This window comes from Tursiops truncatus, chromosome 16 (assembly GCF_011762595.2).
Source record: "Tursiops truncatus isolate mTurTru1 chromosome 16, mTurTru1.mat.Y, whole genome shotgun sequence".
NCBI classification, from domain to species: Eukaryota; Metazoa; Chordata; class Mammalia; order Artiodactyla; family Delphinidae; genus Tursiops; species Tursiops truncatus.
Window position 1 is genome coordinate 73,236,191 of NC_047049.1, and position 20,609 is coordinate 73,256,799.

Below are 20,609 nucleotides of genomic sequence, written 5' to 3' on the forward strand. Positions count from 1 at the left end.
ATATGTCAATGCTACTCTCTTGCTTCATCCCATCTTACCCTTCACCCTCCCAGCGTCCTCAAGTCCATTCTCTACGGCTGTGTCTTTATTCCTGTCCTGCCCCTAGGTTCATCAGAACCATGGTTTTTTTTTTTTTTTTTTTTTTTTTAGATTCCATACATATGTGTTAACATACGGTATTTGTTTTTCCCTCTCTGACGTACTTCACTCTGTATGACAGACTGTAGGTCCATCCACCTTACTACAAATAACTCAATTTTGCTTCTTTTTTATGGCTGAGAAATACTACATTGTATATATGTACCACATCTTCTTTATCCATTCGTCTGTCGATGGGCATTTAGGTTGCTTCAGTGCCCTGGCTATAGTAAATAGAGCTGCAGTGAACATTGTGGTACATGACTCTTTTTGAATTATGGTTTTCTCAGGGTATATACCCAGTAGTGGGATTGCTGGGTCATATGGTAGTTCTATTTTTAATTTTTTAAGGACCCTCCATACTGTTCTCCATAGTGGCTGTACCAATTTACATTCCCACCAACAAGGCAAGAGTGTTCCCTTTTCTCCACACCCTCTCCAGCATTTATTGTTTGTAGATTTTTTGATGATGGCCATTCTGACCGGTGTGAGGTGATACCTCATTGTAGTTTTGATTTGCCTTTCTCTAATGATTAGTGATGTTGAGCACATTTTCATGTGTTTGTTGGCAATCTGTATATCTTCTCTGGAGAAATGTCTATTTACGTCTTCTGCCCATTTTTGGATTGAGTTGTTTATTTTTTTGATACTGAGCTGCATGAGCTGCTTGTATATTTTGGAGATTAATCCTTTGTCAGCTGCTTCATTTGCAAATATTTTCTCCCATTCTGAGGGTTGTCTTTTCATCTTGTTTATGGTTTCCTTTGCTCTGCCAAAGCTTTTAAGTTTCATTAGGTCCCATTTGTTTATTTTTGTTTTTATTTCCATTTCTCTAGGAGGGGGGACAAAAAGGATCTTGCTGTGATTTATGTCATAGAGTGTTCTGCCTATGTTTTCCTCTAAGAGTTTTATAGTGTCTGGCCACACATTTAGGTCTTTAATCCATTTTGAGTGTCTTTTTGTGTATAGTGTTAGGAAGTGTTCTAATTTCATTCTTTTACCTGTAGCTGTCCATTTTTCCCAGCACCACTTATTGAAGAGGCTGTCTTTTCTCCATTGTATACTCTGGCCTTTTATCAAAGATAAGGTGACCATATGTGCATGTTTTATCTCTGGGCTTTCTATCCTGTTCCACTGATCTATATTTCTGTTTTTGTGCCAGTACGATACTGTATTGATTAGTGTAACTTTGTAGTATAGTCTGAAGTCCAGGAGTCTGATTTCTCCAGCTCCATTTTTCTTCTCAAGATTGTTTTGGCTACTCGGGATATTTTCTGTTTCCATACAAATTGAGAAAATTTTTGTTCTAGTTCTGTGAAAAATGCCAGTGGTAGTTTGATAGGGATTGCATTGAATCTGTAGATTGCTTTGGGTAGTAGAGTCATTTTCACAATATTGATTCTTCCAATCCAAGAACATAGTATATCTGTCCATCTGTTTGTATCATCTTTAATTTCTTTCATCAGTATCTTACAGTTTTCTGCATACAGGTCTTTTGTCTCCTTAGGTAGGTTTATTCCTAGGTATTTTATTCTTTTTGTTGCAATGGTAAATGGGAGAGTTTCCTTAATTTCACTTTCAGATTTTTCATCATTAGTGTATAGGAATGCAAGAGATTTCTGTGCATTAATTTTGTATCCTGCTACTTTACCCAATTCATTGATTAGCTCTAGTAGTTTTCTGGTAGCATCTTTAGGGTTCTTTATGTATAGTATCATGTTATCTGCAAACAGTGACAGTTTTACTTCTTTTCCGATTTGGATTCCTTTTATTTCTTTTTCTTCTCTGATTGCTATGGCTATAACTTCCAAAACTATGTTGCATAATAGTGGTGAGAGTGGGCAACCTTGTCTTGTTCCTGATCTTAGCGGAAATGGTTTCAGTTTTTCACCATTGAGAATGATGTTGGCTGTGGGTTTGTCATATATGGCCTTTATTATGTTGAGGTAGGTTCCCTCTATGCCTACTTTCTGGAGGGTTTTTATCATAAATGAGTGTTGAATTTTGTCAAAAGCTTTTTCTGCATCTATTGAGATGATCATATGGTTTTTCTCCTTCAATTTGTTAATATGGTGTATCACATTGATTGATTTGCGTATATTGAAAAATCCTTGCATTCCTGGGATAAACCCCACGTGATCATGGTGTATGATCCTTTTAATGTGCTGTTGGATTTGTTTGCTAGTATTTTGTTGAGGATTTTTGCATCTATGTTTATCAGTGATATTGGCCTGTAGTTTTCTTTTTTTGTGACATCCTTGTGTGGTTTTGCTATCAGGATGATGGTGGCCTTGTAGAATGAGTTTGGGAGTGTTCCTCCCTCTGCTATATTTTGGAAGAGTTTTAGAAGGGTAGGTGTTAACTCTTCTCTAAATATTTGATAGAATTCTCCTGTGAAGCCATCTGGTCCTGGGCTTTTGTTTGTTGGAAGATTTTTAATAAAAGTTTCAATTTCAGTGCTTGTGATTGGCTTATATTTTCTATTTCTTCCTGGTTCAGTCTCAGAAGGTTGTGCTTTTCTAAGAATTTGTCCATTTCTTCCGGGTTGTCCATTTTACTAGCATATAGTTGCTTGTACTAATGTCTCATGATCCTTTGTATATCTGCAGTGTCAGTTGTTACTTCTCCTTTTTCATTTCTAATTCTATTGATTTGAGTCTTCTCCCTTTTTTTCTTGATAAGTCTGGCTAATGGTTTATCAATTTTGTTTATCTTAAAGAACCACTTTTAGTTTTATTTATCTTTGCTATCGTTTCCTTCATTTCTTTTTCATTTATTTCTGGTCTGATCTTTATGATTACTTTCCTTCTGCTAACTTTGGGGGTTTTTCCTTCTTCTTTCTCTAATTGCTTTAGATGTAAGGTTAGGTTGTTTATTTGAGATTTTTCTTTTTTCTTGGGGTAGGATTGTATTGCTATAAACTTCCCTCATAGAACTGCTTTTGCTGCATCCCATAGGTTTTCGGTCGTCGTGTTTTCATTGTCATTTGTTTTTAGGTATTTTTTGATTTCCTCTTTGATTTCTTCAGTGATCTCTTGGTTATTTAATAGCATATTGTTTAGCTTCCATGTGTTTGTATTTTAAATTAATTAATTAATTAATCTATTTATTTTTGGCTGCATTGGGTCTACATTGCCACATGGGCTTTCTGTTGTTGCGGTTAGAAGGAGCTACTCTTCATTGCGGTTCACAGGCTTCACATTGTGGTGGCTTCTCTTGCTGCAGAGCACAGGCTCTAGGCGCACGGGCTTCAGTAGTTTTGGCTTGCAGGCTGTAGAGCGCCAGCTCAGTAGTTGTGGTGCACGGGCTTAGGTTTTCTGTGGCCTGTGGGACCTTCCCGGACCAGAGCTCGAGCCCATGTCCCCTGCATTGGCAGGCAGATTCTTAACCACTGCACCACCTTGGAACCCCACATGTTTGTATTTTTTACAGTTTTTTTCCTGCAAATGATATTTAGTCTCATGGCATTGTGGTCGGAAAAGATACTTGATACGATTTCAATTTTCTTAAATTTACCAAGGCTTGATTTGTGACCCAGGATATGGTCTATCCTGGAGAATATTCCATGAGTGCTTGAGAAGAAGCACTCTGTTGTTTTATTCTGTTGTTTTTTGATGGAATGTCCTATAAGTATCAATTAAGTCCATCTTTTAATGTGTCATTTAAAGCTTGTGTTTCCTTATTTATTTTCGTTTTAGATGATCTGTCCATTGGTGAAAGTGGGGTGTTAAAGTCCCCTAGTATTATTGTGTTGCTGTCCATTTCCCCTTTTATGGCTGTTAGCATTTGCCTTATGTATTGAGGTGCTCCTATGTTGGGTGCATAAATATTTACAATTGTTATATCTTCTTCTTGGATTGATCCCTTGATCATTATGTAGTATCCTTGTCTCTTGTAATTGTCTTTATTTTAAAGTCTATTTTGTCTGATATGAGAATTGCTACTCCAGCTTTCTTTTGATTTCCATTTGCATGGAATGTCTTTTTCCATCCCCTCATTTTCAGTCTGTATGTGTCCATAGGTCTGAAATGGGTCTCTTGTAGACAGCATATATACCGGTCTTGTTTTTGTATCCATTCAGCCAGCTGTGTCTTTTGGTTGGAGCATTTAATCCATTTATATTTAAGGTAATTATCGATATGCATGTTCCTATTACCATTTTCTTAATTGTTTTGGGTTTATTATTGTAGGTCTTTTCCTTCTCTTGTGTTTCCTGCCTAGAGAAGTTTCTTTAGCATTTGTTGTAAAGCTGGTTTGGTGGTGCTGAATTCTCTTAACGTTTGCTCATCTGTAAAGGTTTTAATTTCTCCATCGAATCTGAATGAGATCCTTGCTGGGTAGAGTAATCTTGGTTGTTGGTTTTTCTCTTTCATCACTTTAAATATGTTCTGCCACTCTGTTCTGGCTTGCAGAGTTTCTGCTGAAAAATCAGCTGTTAACCTTATTGAGATTCCCTTGTATGTTATTTGTTGCTTTTCACTTGCTGCTTTAATATTTTTTCTTTGTATTTAATTTTTGATAGTTTGATTAATGTGTGTCTCAGCGTGTTTCTCTTTGGGTTTATCCTGTATAGGACTCTGTGTGCTTCCTGGACTTGATGGACTATTTCCTTTTCCATGTTAAGGAAGTTTTCGACTATAATCTCTTCAAATATTTTCTCAGACCCTTTCTTTTTCTCTTCTTTTTCTGGGACCCATAAAATTCAAATGTTGGTGCATTTAGTGTTGTCCCAGACATCTCTGAGACTGTCTTCAATTCTTTTCATTCTTTTTTCTTTATTCTGCTCCCTGGGAGTTATTTCCAACATTTTATCTTACAGCTCACTTATCCATTCTTCTGCCTCAGGTATTCTGTTATTGATTCCTTCTAGAGTATTTTTAACTTCAGTAATTGTGTTGTTCATTACTGTTTGTTTGCTCTTTAGTTCTTCTAGATCCTGTGAAATGTTTCTTGTATTTTCTCCATTCTGTTTCTGAGATTCTGCATCATATTTACTATCATTACTCTGAATTCTTTTTCAGGTAGATTGCCTATTTCATCTTCATTTATTTGGTCTTGTAGGTTTTTACCTTGCTCCTTCGTCTGTAACACATATGTTTGTTGTTTCATTTTTCTTTTTTTTGATGGGTGGTGCTGTATTCCTGTCTTACTGGTTGTTTGGCCTGAGATGCCCAGCAATGGAATTTGCAGGCAGTTGGATAGAGCTTGGTCTTGGTGCTGAGCTGATGCCCTCCGGGAGGCCTCACTCTGATTGATATTCCCTGGGGTCTGACGTTCGCTGTTAGTCCAGCAGTTTGGAGTCAGAGCTCCCACCACAGGAGCTCAGGCCCGACCTCTGGACTGGGAACCCAGATCCCACAAGCTTCATGGCATGGAGAAAGAAAGAAAGAAAGAAAGAAAGAAAGAAAGACAGACAGAAAGGAGGAAGGAAGGAAGGAAGGAAGGAAGGAAGAGGCAGTATAGTATCAAAGAATATAAAACAAAATAAAATTAGAAAAGTAAAAAATATATTAGGAAAACTAAAACTGTAATTGAAACAACTGCAGCAAGGTAAAATAAAACCACAACAGAAAAAAAAGGGGGATGGGGTGGGGAACAAGCCAAAAGGAGAGATCATTAACAAAGTATAAAAAATAAAATAAAATTAGAAAAATAAAAGACTTATTAGGAAAAATATAAAAGAATCAACAAGGTAAAACAGAACCCCAGTCTAAAAGAGGAAAAAAGAAAAGAAAAAAAAAGCCTCGACTCTGGAGGCAGAGTTTAGGCAGGGGTTGTAACTTAGGCAGGACCTAGGCGGGTGGGGGAGTGACGTTTGAGTATGGGGTAGGGCCTTGGCGGGGTGACGTTCAAGTGTGGGGCGGGGCATAGATGGGGTGACGTTTGAGTGTGGGGTGGGGCCTCTGCTTCGGACCTGCTTAGAAGGGGAGAGGCAGCAGGCGGAAAGGAGGGCCTCCGGAATGTAGAGTTCCAGAGTTTGGAGGCAGGGCCCTGAGTGAGGGTGCCTGGGTGGGGTTTAGGCCCAGCCCGTTGGAGGGGGTCTCAGAGGGGGTCTCCGAGTGCAGAGGTGGGGCCCCGGGTGGGGGTGCAGGGCGGGGCTTGGGCTCTGCACGGCAGGAGGGAGGCTCCGAGGGTAGAGGATTAGGCCCTGGAGACCAAGAGGCTCCCCCGTGCCTAAGTGGGCAGGGAAAGCGCTGGCCCCATTACCCTCCGTTCCTTCATGCCCCTCCCCCACCATCTTCCCCGTAGCCACTGGACTGCTAAGTGTGGGTGGGTTCTGCTGGGTGTAGGAACTCCTTCCCTCCCCCAGCCACCCTTCAGGGTGCCGGTTCTGGAGGTCCAGCCTTTACTTTTGCTCCCCCTTCCCCCCCACCCACTCCCTCAGGATCTGGGCAGCTGGAAGAGGCCTGGGTGTGCAGAGGATCAGGCACGGGATCTCAGCAGATTCCTGGGGGTCCAAGTGGGCAGGGGAAACCTGGCCATACTCCCTTTTGATCCTCTGCCCTCCCATTGGTTCCCCAAATTTCCCCTTCCTGTGTGGTATCACTTCCCCTCCCCCAGCCACCCCTCAGGAGCGCCAGTTCCCTGCCGCCTCCACTTCTCCTCCCCCTTTACTCCCCCCAAGCCTCATGTCCTACCCAGTCGCTGGGGGTTACTTCCGGCCCCTTAGGTGTCTGCGGTCCCCCACTGGTGCCTGGTAGGTTCTCTAGTTGTGAGGAGATGTGAATTCCACATCTTCCTAGTATGCCATCTTGACTCCCCCACCCCACCCCCGTTTTTTCATTCAACAGATATTGAGTACCTACGTTCATTACTCTGGTTTTAGGTGTTGGAAATATATCAGTGAACTAAATTTTGCCCCTGACCTCATGGAGCTTGCATTCTGATAAGGAGAGAAGGATAAGAAACAAACAATTACACATATATACACTTAAATGTGCCAGTAAATAGCTAGGAAATTAGAGAAGGTTAAGAATGATGGAGTATTTTATTTTAGAAAGGAGATCAAGAAGGCCTTTCTAATATTATCAACTTGAATAAAATGAGGATGAGAATCATGGGGAGTCTTAGTGGCAGAGATTACATCAAATGTCAGTCCACCAAGGCAGGGATATACTTGGTGTTTTTGAGGACACATAAATATGACTGTGGATTGGGGGAAATGAGTGAGTGAAGAGTAGAAAGAGTTGGCATTGTAGAGGTAACGGGAGCTGAAATTATGTGGTGCCATTTGGACCACGATAAGGACTTTGATTTTATTCTGAGTGAGATGAGAAGCCATTGGTATAATTTAACCCAGTAAGCAACATATGCTGATATGCTTTTTTAAATTGATTTCTCTGGCTGCTGAGCAGAGAAAATACTATTGAGGGCAGAGGGCTGAAAGCAGGCACATCAGTCAGAATAGTATTTTAATCTCTGTAAATGTGATGGTAGCTTACACTTGGTTGGAAATAGTGAGGAAGAATAAAAGTGATTGACTTATGGATTTAGTTTGAAGGTGGGACCTATAAGATTTGCTCTTGAATTGGGCAAGGACTGTGAGAGAAAGAGACGAGTCAAGAAAGACTCCAGGGATTTCATCCAGAAAAATTGGATGAATGGGCACCAATTGCCAAGATTGGGAAAATTGGAGAGAAACAACTTGGGAGGAGTTAAAATTGCATATACCAAATTTCAGGTGATTATAAAATATCCAAGTTTATTGTGAATAAACATATGGGTATATAAGCAGAGGTAGATTAGGGGAGAGTCCTAAATTGGAGATATTTATTTGGAAATTATCAGCCATGGCAATATTTAAAGTTTTAAAATGCAGTATTTAAAGCTAAGGGATTAGATAACGTCTCTCCTTAGGAGAAGGAATGCACAGATTTGAGAGGCCTGAAGGGTGTACCCTGGGACACTACCTTTCAGAAGCCATGAGAATGAGATGACTCAGCAGAAAAAAAGAGAAGCAGCAGTTTGGAGATTAGGGGGAAACAGAATGTGGTGTCCTGTAGCCAAGAGAAGACAGTGTTTAAAGGACAGTGAACTTCTTCAAAGAAGGACGTGTGAAGTCAGCATTGTCTCTATCCCTGCCTGCAAATCATCCAGAAACATTAAAGTAAGTGAGCAATATAAACTCCATTTAATAACACTAGAGAACATCTAAAGTCCCAATCAGTACAAATATAGAAGCTGCAAAATCACTGAAAAAATCAAGCAGGAGTGTATGTATCAGCAGATGGATAAAAAACAAAAGCATTTCTGACACTAAAAGGAATTGGCAAAGTACTTATCAGGGACAAAGTAAACGCTCTGAGGTGTGAAACCTAAATGTTTTGATTAACCACAATGTTGGGCACAGGATAGCTGGAGCCTTTTTAGATACAATTTGGTTCTGCAAATCAGACATACTAAGGCTACGTGTGGAAACAGACACATAAGCCATGTTTTTCAGTAGCACTATTGTTTCTCTGACAAGTAAGAAAAGAGAGACTTTCCATCTGTGGAAAAAAAACCCTCACAGACGCCTGTATGTGGGGAAATAAACATACATGTTATCTTAGTGGATGATCCTAGAACACAGAATTTAAAGCAAAAACTTACTTGATAACAGTTAGTTAGGATGTGCAGACCTTAACAGTTACAAATCTGAGCAACACAGAAAGGCTATATCTCTTGATAAGGGGAGGCTAAAAACATGGAAAGGAATATAGTAATACAGTGAATTCTGTTAAAACAGGATGTGTGCATTCCTAAAAAATCATTGTTTTATGCAAAATAGTATATTAAAAATCACATGGCAATGGGAAAATGGGGTTGGGGTATAACACTTAAAAGCTGTCTGTGACACATTGAGAGAGCAGTATTGAAGTCTCTAGGTATAATTTTGCATTTGTTTATTTCTCCTTTTCAGTTCTATTGGTTTCTGCTTTATGAATTTTGAAGAATTATTAGATGCATACATATTAGGATCTTTATGTCCTCTTGATGGATTGATCCTTTTATGATTATGTAATGTCTCTCTATCCCTGAGAGAACTCTCTGTTTTAAAGTTTACTTTGATATTATTATAGTTACTCCAGCTTTCTTTTAGCTAATATTTCCATGGTATACCTTTTCCCATTCTTTTATATTTAAAGTGGATTTCATACAGATAGCATATGTTTGGGTCTTTTTTATCTAATGTGAAAACCTCTACTTTTTAATTGGAGTATTTTGACCACTTAAATTTAACATAGAATTTTCCAGAAATCCTTCAGTAAGACCACATATGTGGACACAAAACACACACCAAGCAGGATAAATAAAAAGTAATATATACTTAAGTACTATTAGTATAACTTGAGAACACTGGATCTTAATAGCAGCCAGAGAGAAAAATCACGTTACCGCCTAAGGAATGAGACATTGCCAGAGACATCTGAATTGAAGCAAAAAATATTTGTCAATATAGAATAATGAACTCAGGAAGCTATTTTTTAAAGGATGAGAGTTGTCAAAGAGAAATAAAGCCAGATACTAGTTAAAGGCAATATAGATTTTATTCAGTAGCTATTGAAATAGAGGGATAAAATTTCAATAAAACTGAGCTTAACTCCAAATACAGCAAAGGCAGCTGGGGATTTGTAGCCAACAAGCAGAGTGAAGGTGTAAGTGAATAGAAAATTACTAAGAGGAGACATCAAGGGTAGGGATATTCTTGCTAAACTGGCCTAACAGAATTCTTGCTAAATGCAGGCCAAGGGTTTATAAATCATGGTTGGAGCATGAGCAACTTATGGGTGAGGAGATAGTCACTAGACTGACAAGGTTTCTTGCTGAAACTGCTCAGTAGAGACAGACATGAAAGGCCAAGGTCAAGACTTAGTCAAGAATAAGTCTCAGAGGAGCTTAACTAAAATTTAGTCAAGGAGAGAGTCTTTGTCAGAGTGTATGATTAAATTTGGATTGGTCCTGAAATAAATTATAGGAACAATATCTTTTATTGTATAATTTTGTTAGTAAAATTAAAATAGAAATACTACAGGAAGAGAGAAAATGAAACCCAGAAGAGTGCTTGAGATGAGAGGAGTGGTAAGTTATAAGAAATTAGGAAATTTATAGCTAAGTCTAAACAACATGTGGATAGAATCATTATGATATCTAATTTGTAAGGCTAAAAAAGATACTATGATAAACTAAAAAATAGTTGCATAATTGAGTTGGGAGGTGATCAAATGACATTTGACTCTTCTCTTATTCAGAAAAAGAGGTTCAGGTTATAGAATCACCTTAGATTTTAAGTTAAATATTAATGACAGAATTTAATGGACAGCCACCTAAAGTGGAGAAACAGGTATGTATAACCTCCAAAGTTGTAAAGACAAAAAAGTGGAAAAGATTTTTAAAAAATCAGTCTAAAACAAAGAAAGAAAGGTACAATAAAAGTAGTAGTAAAACTGTGACAAATACAAAGTAGCAAGTAAAATGGAGACAACGTGACATATTTTAATAATCACCATAATTATATATAAAAGGACTAAATTTACCAGTCAAATTGTCAAATTGGATCTTCAAATAATAAAATAACCTATATCTAAGACATCAGGTTTTAGTAACTTTGTATCTTCAGCATCTTTTGCTCACTCAGCATTCTGTGTTTTATGTGTCTGCAGAACATCTCTAACAGGATACTCCAATTCCTCTAATGTGTCAAGAACTACTATTAAAATCATCATTCACAAATCACAATCTTCCCTACTAATCTTCATTTATTAGGTTCTGTGAACCTTCTACTCTTAAAACTGACATAGCAGCATTTTATTTTTCTCTCTATCATCCTTTCTTACTGATATTAGATCACTGTTATTGGTTTTTTAAAAAATATTTATTTGGGTGCATCAGGTCTTAGTTGCAGCACACAGGATTGAGGCACATGGGATTGCAACATGCGGGGTCTTTCATTGTGGCACACCAGCTCTTTGTTGCCATGCATGGGATCTTTGTTGCGGTTTGGGCTTCTCTAGTTGTGGTGTGTGGGCTCCAGAGCACGCGGGCTCACTAGTTGCAGCACGTGGGCTTAGTTGCCCTGTGGTATGTGGGGTCTTAGTTCCCAGACAAGGGATTGAACCTGTGTCCCATGCACTGAAAGGTGAATTCCTAACCACTGGACCACCAGGGAAGTCCCTAGATCACTATTATTGTTATACTTTTGTAAAAGTATTTAAAAAATATTTTTATTTTCTCATTTTCCACTGACACCACCCAAAACACTAACCATATTGTTTTAGTTTGTTCTAGTTTCTAAATGAAATTATACTTTTCCCCCCAAAGCATCTAATTTATCATGTTAGTAGCCTGAGTTACATTTTTCCCAATGTGTAATATATGAAATTTAAGTTTTTCTCTTTTAATGATGTTTTTTTAAAATATTTATTTATTTATTTACTTAGGCTGTGCCAAGTCTTAGTTGAGACATGCGGGATCTTTTTTTTTTAGTTGCGGCATGCAGGCTCATAATTGCAGCATGCGGACTTCTTAGTTGCAGCATGCAGACTCTTAGTTGCGGCATGCAGACTCAGTGGCGGCATGCATGCAGGATCTAGTTTCCCAACCAGGAATCAAACCTGGGCCCCTTGCATTGGGAGCATGGAGTCTTACCCACTGGACCACCAGGGAAGTCCCTTAATAATGCTGGCACAAAACTGGGGGTGCTAAACTCCCATTTAATCCTTCCTGAGTATCACCCATATATGTGCTTTCCTTCCCTACAGCTCTATGTTTGATTCCTATGTACTCAGTGATTCTCATGAATTAATATGTGAAAAGTACATGGAACAGAGCCTGGCTCATAGAGATGGTTTGTTATTTTTCTTGTTGTTATTATCATATTAATATTTTTAAGCATTTTTCTTGTTTTTTTTTTTACTCTTTTTAGATTATTTCTTGACTTTGTCGAACATCTGAGGCAAAGGAGAAAAATAATATATTTCCATAAATAATTTTCTGAGCAAAAAAAGCACTCTGCTTAAAATTATATTTTCACAAAACAAGTAATAAGATGAAAAATACCCAAACTCATATTTAGAATTTGGAAATTATCCCCTCTACATATTAATGACTAAATTGGTCATAGTTCAGTATTTGTACAGCAGATTCATATAATGCATCATTTACCATGTTAAAAATTATTAATATTCAGAGGGAGCTATACATTTTGCCATTGTTTGATTTTCTTATTCATTTCAAAATATAGTACTAAAAAATGTTTTATAGTTTTTATATCCTTTGTAAGTCCAGAACAGCAACAACAAAAAAATTTCTACCCTTTCCTCTAAAAAGCCTTCATAGATCCCCTCAAAAAAAAATCTCTACCTGTTCCCACTCTCATAATCCTTCATTTCTCTTTTATGTGTTTATTACATTCTGCAATATAGTATAGCTGTATTTGTGCATCCACTTTCCACATTTCCTCTACTATGTACTAAGGTCCTGGGGTCAGGATTAAGGTTTATTCATTGATGTGCCCCTCCCAAAGAATTTGGTCTAATAGCTGGTATAAACTCAGTACTAGCATATTTGTTTTTAAATAATTTAGCCCTTTTTGGTTAGTGATCCCAAAAGGGATGTTATTCCACTATATAGAATGCTATATTTATTAATTAGTTTTTTTTTTTATACTCAGTGCTTGCCTTAAGGTGACCATCCACTGATTTTTATTTAAATACTTGTGGTTTTCTACTTCCTTTGTCTTTGTGCTTCAGATCCTGTCTTTACCATTCATGAAACAGAATAGAAACTATATCCATTAAAAATCAGTTTAGGATTTATTGATATAAAAGAGAAAGCTTGAAAGTCTCTGTATTTATGTGCTTTTTAACAGTGCTTTGAAATGAATGATTTGTTTTAAATATTGATTATATCCATTAATATATTTGTACATTATTTTCATAATAAAAATTATAGATTTAATAAGCAGTTATTTTTAAGAGGTATTTCCAACAAATCTTGGTATTTCCCATTAGCTTATAATATATGTGTATACATGTTGCAACATGTATTCACTTTAGTTTATTTTTAATTTTTATCCTTTGAAGTAAAAATATTTTGATAAATTTTAAAATTTAAGCTCAAGGTTCCCCAGCTTTTATGAAATGTTTTGTACTTGTTTTGATATACATTATCTGCTGTAGATTCTAATTCTTGATAGTGTATGGATATTGAATGAGGCTGTTTTCTTATGTATATTATGCTTTCTCCAAAAAGAGCATATCTTATTTTGTTATATAACTTATAATGGATATTGGATCATTACTTAATTGTTACTCTTGAGTGAGAGGGCCTTTATATTGATTCATTCAGAAGACACTACAAAAGAATTAACTTCTGAATGCACATATTGAATTTTAAACCTTCAGATTCTTGTTCAAAAATTACAGGTTTGAATAAAATTTGAGATTTGTGTTTTGAAAAGCACACTGCTTGTTAAGGACTATTATTAATTCCATATCCACTCAAGGTATTCAAAGGAAATCAGAGATAAACACTTGTAAGACCATGGGTTATATTTGGGAAAAGAAGGGGAAAAAAAGAAAAGACAACTGAGTATTTTAAATTTCAGCAATTAATAGAGGATGTTTATGTTACAAAGGAGTATTGTCCAGTGTTGTGATAGAATGAGATGTACAGAATGTAGTAAATTTTAAATTTCAGTGTGAATAGAACTTGAAATTGTAGAGATGTTTGTAAAGACATATTGGGAAGCAGATATGAGACAGTGTCATTTCCCTGATGTTTAATGTTTAAATTCTAAGCAAAGCCAAAATGGGAATGTAAACCAGCTTAGTGAAAGTCTTGGTTGAATTTGAACAATTTCTGGCAAATTAATAGTCTGTCATTTCTAGAAAGAATACATTTATTATGGCCTTGTGGAGTGATATTGTGGTTACCCAATATGAATATAGTTGGAAAAAGTATTTTTCCCCCCAGAATGTTAACTACAGTCTATTTTGTCTAATGATGCTTGGAGACAGTGGGCTCTGGACAGGTTTTTGAACAGGGTCATCATTGTTATATTGCAAATACTGAACAGGAAGATAACAAGATGAAGTCTAGCTGAGAATTCTTAGGATAAATAAATGTAAGTATCAGTGAATATTTTAGGTCAGGTCCTCCATGGTTTTAAATATAAATAAAACCCAGAAATGTAGAGATCTGGGTTTAAAAACAAAAAATACATTAACATATTAAATTTGTCACAGAAAATTTAAGATGAGGAAAAGTTAGCATTTGATGGTTGGATAGGTTAACTTTTGCAAAAACTCTTAGAGAATAACCTGAATATACTAAAACTAAAAACAGGCTTCCCTGGTGGTGCAGTGGTTGAGAGTCCGCCTGCCGATGCAGGGGACACAGGTTCGTGCCCTAGTCCGGGAAGATCCCACATGCCGCGGAGCGGCTGGGCCCGTGAGCCATGGCTGCTGAGCCTGCGCGTCTGGAGCCTGTGCTCTGCAACGGGATAGGCCACAACAGTGAGAGGCCCGTGTACCACAAAAACAAACAAAAAAACAAATGGATCTGGCCCTCTGGCAGTCTTCCTTGTCTCTTTGATTTTACATTTCTTGGTAGACATTTGTATTCTTTGTAAGTCACATGAGTAGAGAATGAATAAGAAAGTAAACTACAGGTCTCCTTAAGCAGGAACAAATTAGTACTTTTCCATAAATTTAATTTGGTATTAACAGTATAATAAATTAGCAATATATAAGAGAAAATTAAAATAATTTTAAAAAGGAGAATTGAACTAGAAACTTGTAAATCATAGAGATTTAGCTGCAGTATTTTAAGTATATCATGTAAAGTCTAATCTGTATCCTTCAAAAGATCAAATCAGTCCTCTGATATTTCTCCAGGGTACTCTTACCTACTAATCATTGCCTCTCTGCTTCTCTGCATTTCCAACACCTGGATCAGTCTTTTTTTTTCAAAGTCTGTCTTCCTTTATTCACTGTGATTTGTATTTATTTTTAACCTATATTAAGTCTTGAAGTACATATTTATAAATTGTTAAATGTAGATGGGTTCATTCTAAGTTTTTATCCCCCATTTCTGCTCTGTCAGGTTTTGTTTATTTCTTCTAAGCCAAAAGGATGAGGGACACGAACATCTTGGATTACTCTTATTTCAAGAAACTGAGTCAATCATATAAAAGGGCATTTGTATGTAAGTGTAAGTTTATCATAATAGTAATAAAATTAATAACTTATAGTGTTTTTTTTCTCTTTTCCAGAAGTCTGCAAAGTTGATAATCAGCTAGAGCAGAGTCAGGAAATCCAGGACAGACATTTCGGGCAAGCTCCGTTTATCAACAACAAAACACTGACTATAGAGAGAGGTAATGTATTAGGAAAAATGTTTAATTTCAGCACATACCCAGTTTCTTCTGTAAAAATACCTTGTAAATGTGACACAAGTGGTATGAGTTTGAAATATATTTCAGAATTAATTATTGAGAAAAACTATTTAAGAAAGAAGTCTGATGATCTCAGCGCATATGGAAAATTATTCCTTCATATTAACCATGAAAAAACTCATGTGGGAGAGATACCTTATGAATTCATTCAAAATGGAAAGTACCTCAGTCATAATGAAGACTTCATGCCATATGAGAAAATTAAAAATGTAGAGCATTCTTTTGACTACAAAGAACGTGGGAAAGATTTCTGTGAGAAGACACTTTTCATCACATATAAACAAGCTCACAAGGGACAGAGTCCTTGTGAACATAGGGAATGTGATAAAACATTCTGTAATTATTCAACCCCCCAAAAAAGAGAAAGTCTTTATGAGTTTAATGAATATGGTAAAGGCTCTGAGAAATTATCTCTCTTGAAACATAGAGTTCATTTGAAGGTGAAAGATTATGAACATACTGAAAAAGTAGATAATTTCAGCAGATCAAACTTTCCTGACACAGGAGAGAGAACATTTGAATCTAACAGCCTGAGGGAACCTTTCTGGGAGAAGTCAGTTCTTAATGTAACTCAGAGAACAGGCATAGGAGACAATGTCTATGAATGTAATGAATGTGAAAAAGCATTCTGTGAAAAATCAAAACTCACCAAACATCAGAGACTACATACAGGAGAGAAACCCTATGAATGTAACGAATGTGGGAAATGCTTCTCTAGGAAGTCACTTCTCACTTTACATCAGAGAATCCACACTGGAGAGAAGCCCTATAAATGTAATGAATGTGGGAAATCCTTCTCTAGGAATTCACACCTCACAATTCATCAGAGAACTCACACAGGAGAGAAACCCTATGAATGTAAGGAATGTAGAAAAAGCTTCTACCATAAGTCATATCTCACAGTACACCAGAGAATTCACACAGGGGAGAAACCCTATGAATGTAATCAATGTGGGAAAACCTTCATAAGCAACTCAGTTCTCACAGTACATCAGAAAACACACACAGGTGAGAAACCCTATGAGTGTAGTCAATGTGGGAAATTTTTCTCCAGGAATTCATACCTTACAGTACATCAGAGAACTCACTCAGGTGAGAAACCGTATGAATGTAAGGTATGTGGGAAAACCTTCTGTCATAAGTCCGATGTCACTAAACACCAGAAAACTCACATAGGGAGGAAACCCTACAAATGTAATGAGTGCGAGAAAACCTTCAGTCGCAATTCAGGCCTAAAAGTACACCAGAGAACACACACAAAGGAGAAACCCTATGAATGTAATGAGTGTGGGAAATCATTCTCTGAGAAATCAGTCCTCACGGTACATCAGAGAATACATACAGGGGAAAAACCTTATAAGTGTAATGAATGTGGAAAAACCTTTTACAATAAGTCAGATCTCACTAAACACCAGAGAACTCACACAGGTGAGAAACCCTATGAATGTAAGGAATGTGGGAAATTCTTCTCTAGAAATTCATACCTTACAGTACACCAGAGAGCTCACACAGGGGAAAAACCCTATGTGTGTAAAAAATGTGGGAAAACCTTCTACTATAAGTCAGACTATACAGTACATAAGAGAACACACAGAGGGGAGAAGTCTTCTCACTGTGATCAGTGTGGGAAAACCTTCACTTGCAATTCAGTCCTCAGATCACATCAGAGAACTCACACAGGGGAGAAGCCCTATGAATGTAAGGAGTGTGGGAAATCTTTCTCTGAGAAATCAGTCCTCACTGTACATCAGAGGATACACACAGGGGAAAAACCTTATAAGTGTAATGTATGTGGGAAGCCCTTCTATCATAAGTCAGATCTCACTAAACATCAGAGGACACACACAGGGGAGAAACCCTATGAATGCAGTCATTGTGGGAAAACCTTCAGTTGCAACTCAGGTCTCAAAGTACATCAGAGAAGACACATAATGTAGAAACCCTATGAATGTATTGAGTGTGGGAAAACCTCTAAGAAATCAGTTCTCACAGTACATTCAAAATTACATACAGGGGAAAAAATCTTTTAAATTTAGCAATGAGAGAAATCTTAGTATGTAGCATTTCATACCTTGAAATACTATGGAGAATTCACACAGAACATGACCCCTATGAATGTCAAGTGGCAAATTTTTTTACCCTAAGTCATACTCCAAAGTAAATGAAAGAGTAACCACAGGGGAAATTACTATGAATGTAATGAATATCTATTAATAAGACAACTAAAAAATGAACACATGTAGAAGAAACCCTACTAATGTATATGGGAAATGGGGGGAAATATTATAAGTTAGGGCTTGTTAAACAAATAACTTACGTAGGAGATAATCCTGTGAATCAAATGTATGTAGGAAAATGTTCTTCCAGAACTTGGCCATTACTAACAGTCAGATAAACCACACCTGGGGAGAACTGTCAACATCTTGTTTTTTTTTGAAAACTTCATACACAAGTTGTACTTGTTGTATGTCAGGGAAATAATAGGGAAGAGACCTGAAGAATACAGCAAATATAGTTGAGCCTATTTCAAGAAATGCCATTTTACTGAACAAGGCGATGTTGAGATGAAGTCTTAAAGATGTTTTGTATGTGAAGGCTTTAACAGAATTCAGACTTTATTATATCTGAAGATTGTTTTGAAGGAAGTCTGTCAACTTAGGAAGTATGGACAGAAATTTTCCTTTAGATATGATGTTATTCTAAAAGTTATATTTTGCACTTATTTCAAATCTTTTAGTAGAAATAAAACTGAAAATAGACATTTATAAAAATATTAAGTGGAATATGAAGCTTTTTTAAAAGCACAAATAAATTGAATAATCTTCTCAGTCTCTGATTCTACTTTTGGAGAAACACGTATCAGCCCATGGCCTTCCACATCATGAGCCATCACATGTTTTTGATGAGTCTGCACCCCAACTGTGCTGTTACCCATGCAAATACAGTTGGTCCTTCATGTCTGTGTTTTCCTATCTGCGGTTCTGTGGTTGGTTGAATCCACATATGCAGAACCCAAGAGTATGGAGGGCCTACTGTAAAGAACTTGAGCATCAGCTGATTTTGGTATTTGAAGAGGTGTCCAGGAACCAGTCACCAGCAGATACTGAGGGATGACTGTACTGCCTAATTGTCCGGTTCATCCAGGGGCCTACCTCTAGGGAATCTCAGAATGGACTAGATCCCCAGAACAATTGCCAGGATCAGCCAGGGGCAGCATTGAGACTGCTTCTACTTCCTCTTCTTAGGTTCAGTAACCAGAAACATTGAGTGTGAATGAAGCTAGAGTACTGGCTAGAATACTCTAGGACATAAGACCTCAGTGCTCCCATTTAAATTTACAGGAAGCTTTTCATAGCCCATTCTACATCCTATAGCTGTTACCACCTTCCACAGTACTCTAAATTTGGTTAATACTGATCCCACATGTCTCATTACTTTTACAATAATACACATATATTATTGCGTGTATGTGTGTGATATAACATTGTTTTACAGGTATATCACTGGGAACGTGTTCTGCAACTTTTGTCTTCAAATGCATGGTTTTGGTATTTATACATGTTGATATATTTTGCTTTAGTTGACTCATTTTAATAAAACGTAATATATGGGGTCTTCTGTGGCAGTCCAGTGGTTAAGACTTCACTTTCCAATGCAGCGGGTGTGGGTTCAATCCCTGGTCAGGGAGCTAAGATCCCACATGCCTTGTGGCCAAAAAACCAAAACATAAAGCAGAAGCAATATTGTAACAAATTCAATAAAGACTTTAAAAATGGTCCATATTAAGAAAACTTAAAAAAAATAGCATAATATATGACTATGTAACTATAACAATATTGTCCATTTTTCTGTTTATGATTTTAAAATTTTTCAGTTTCAATATAAAGTAATAAGGTTTGCGTTTTTTTAAAATCAACTTTGAAGTATAATTTAAATGTAAAATATACTCTATTTAAGTAGCTGATTTAATGAGTTTTAATAATAGTATAACCATATGTAATCACTCCTGCAATTAAGAAAGACAGCATACCCTTTATGCAGAAGTGTTCCTCATTCCCCTTCCCAGTCCCTCCTGGGATGTCCCTCTCCCTTCTGGCCCCTGGCAAACCAGTGATCTGCTTTCTAGCACTAGGTTAGATTGATTTTTTTAATTGCATTTCACATAAATGGAATTATACAAGATGTCCTCTTGTTTGTCTTCTTTCATTCAGCATGATTTTGAGATTCATACATGTTTTAGCATGTATCAGTAAATACCTTCATTTTTATTGCTGAGTGGTATTCCACTGTATGCATATATTACAGTTTTTTAATCCATTCGCCTGTTCTTTGCAGTTTTTGATTGTTAAGAACATAGCTGTAATGAACTTAATGTGCATTTTTGTGTAGACTGGTGTTTTTATATCTCTCGGTTAAATACTTAAGAGTAAAATTTCTGGGTTGGTAGGGTTATTATGTGCAATATCAAACTTTTTTGAAGTGGTTGTTCCATCTTACGTTTCCGTCAGCCGTGTGCAAGAGTTGCAGTTGTTCCACATTTTTGTCAATGCTTGGTATTGTCACTTTTTGATGTAGCCATTCTAAGGAGTGTATAGGTTTTTCATTGTAGTTTTCATTTATATCCCTGATGAATAATAACATTAGGCATCTTTCAGTTACTTATTGGCCATTTGTATATCTTATTTTGCGAAGAACCTGTTCATATCATTTGCCTCTTCTTAGTTTGGGTTGTTTGTCTTCGTATTATTGAGTTATAAGAGTTCTTTGTTAATTGTGAGTATTTTCCCCAGTCTGTGGTTTTTCACAAAAAGCTTTTCATTTTGATGAAGTTCAGCTTATCAGTTTTTTCTTTTCTTAGAAACCTTTGCAGATCCAATGGCATCGAAGATTTTTTTCCCATGTTTTCTAAATGTTTTAACTCTATGTTTAGGTGTATGATCTATTTTGAGTACATTTTGTATGTGGTCTTTGGTAAGGGTCTAGATTTATATTACTTCATTTGAATATTCAACTGTTTCAGCTCCATTTGTTG

At 36.8% G+C, this 20,609-nt stretch overlaps 1 protein-coding gene across 1 annotated transcript in view; it reads left to right on the forward strand.

Annotated features, from left to right (window-relative positions):
* Positions 1 to 19,190, forward strand: part of ZNF33B (zinc finger protein 33B) — a 34,313-nt gene extending 15,123 nt beyond the window's left edge. Inside the window, exon 5 of the mRNA XM_033842136.2 lies at positions 15,395 to 19,190. Coding sequence (XP_033698027.1) covers positions 15,395 to 17,514 — 2,120 coding nt within the window. The 3' untranslated portion in view covers positions 17,515 to 19,190. The remainder of the gene's footprint in view (positions 1 to 15,394) is intronic.
* The last annotated feature ends 1,419 nt before the right edge of the window (positions 19,191 to 20,609 follow it).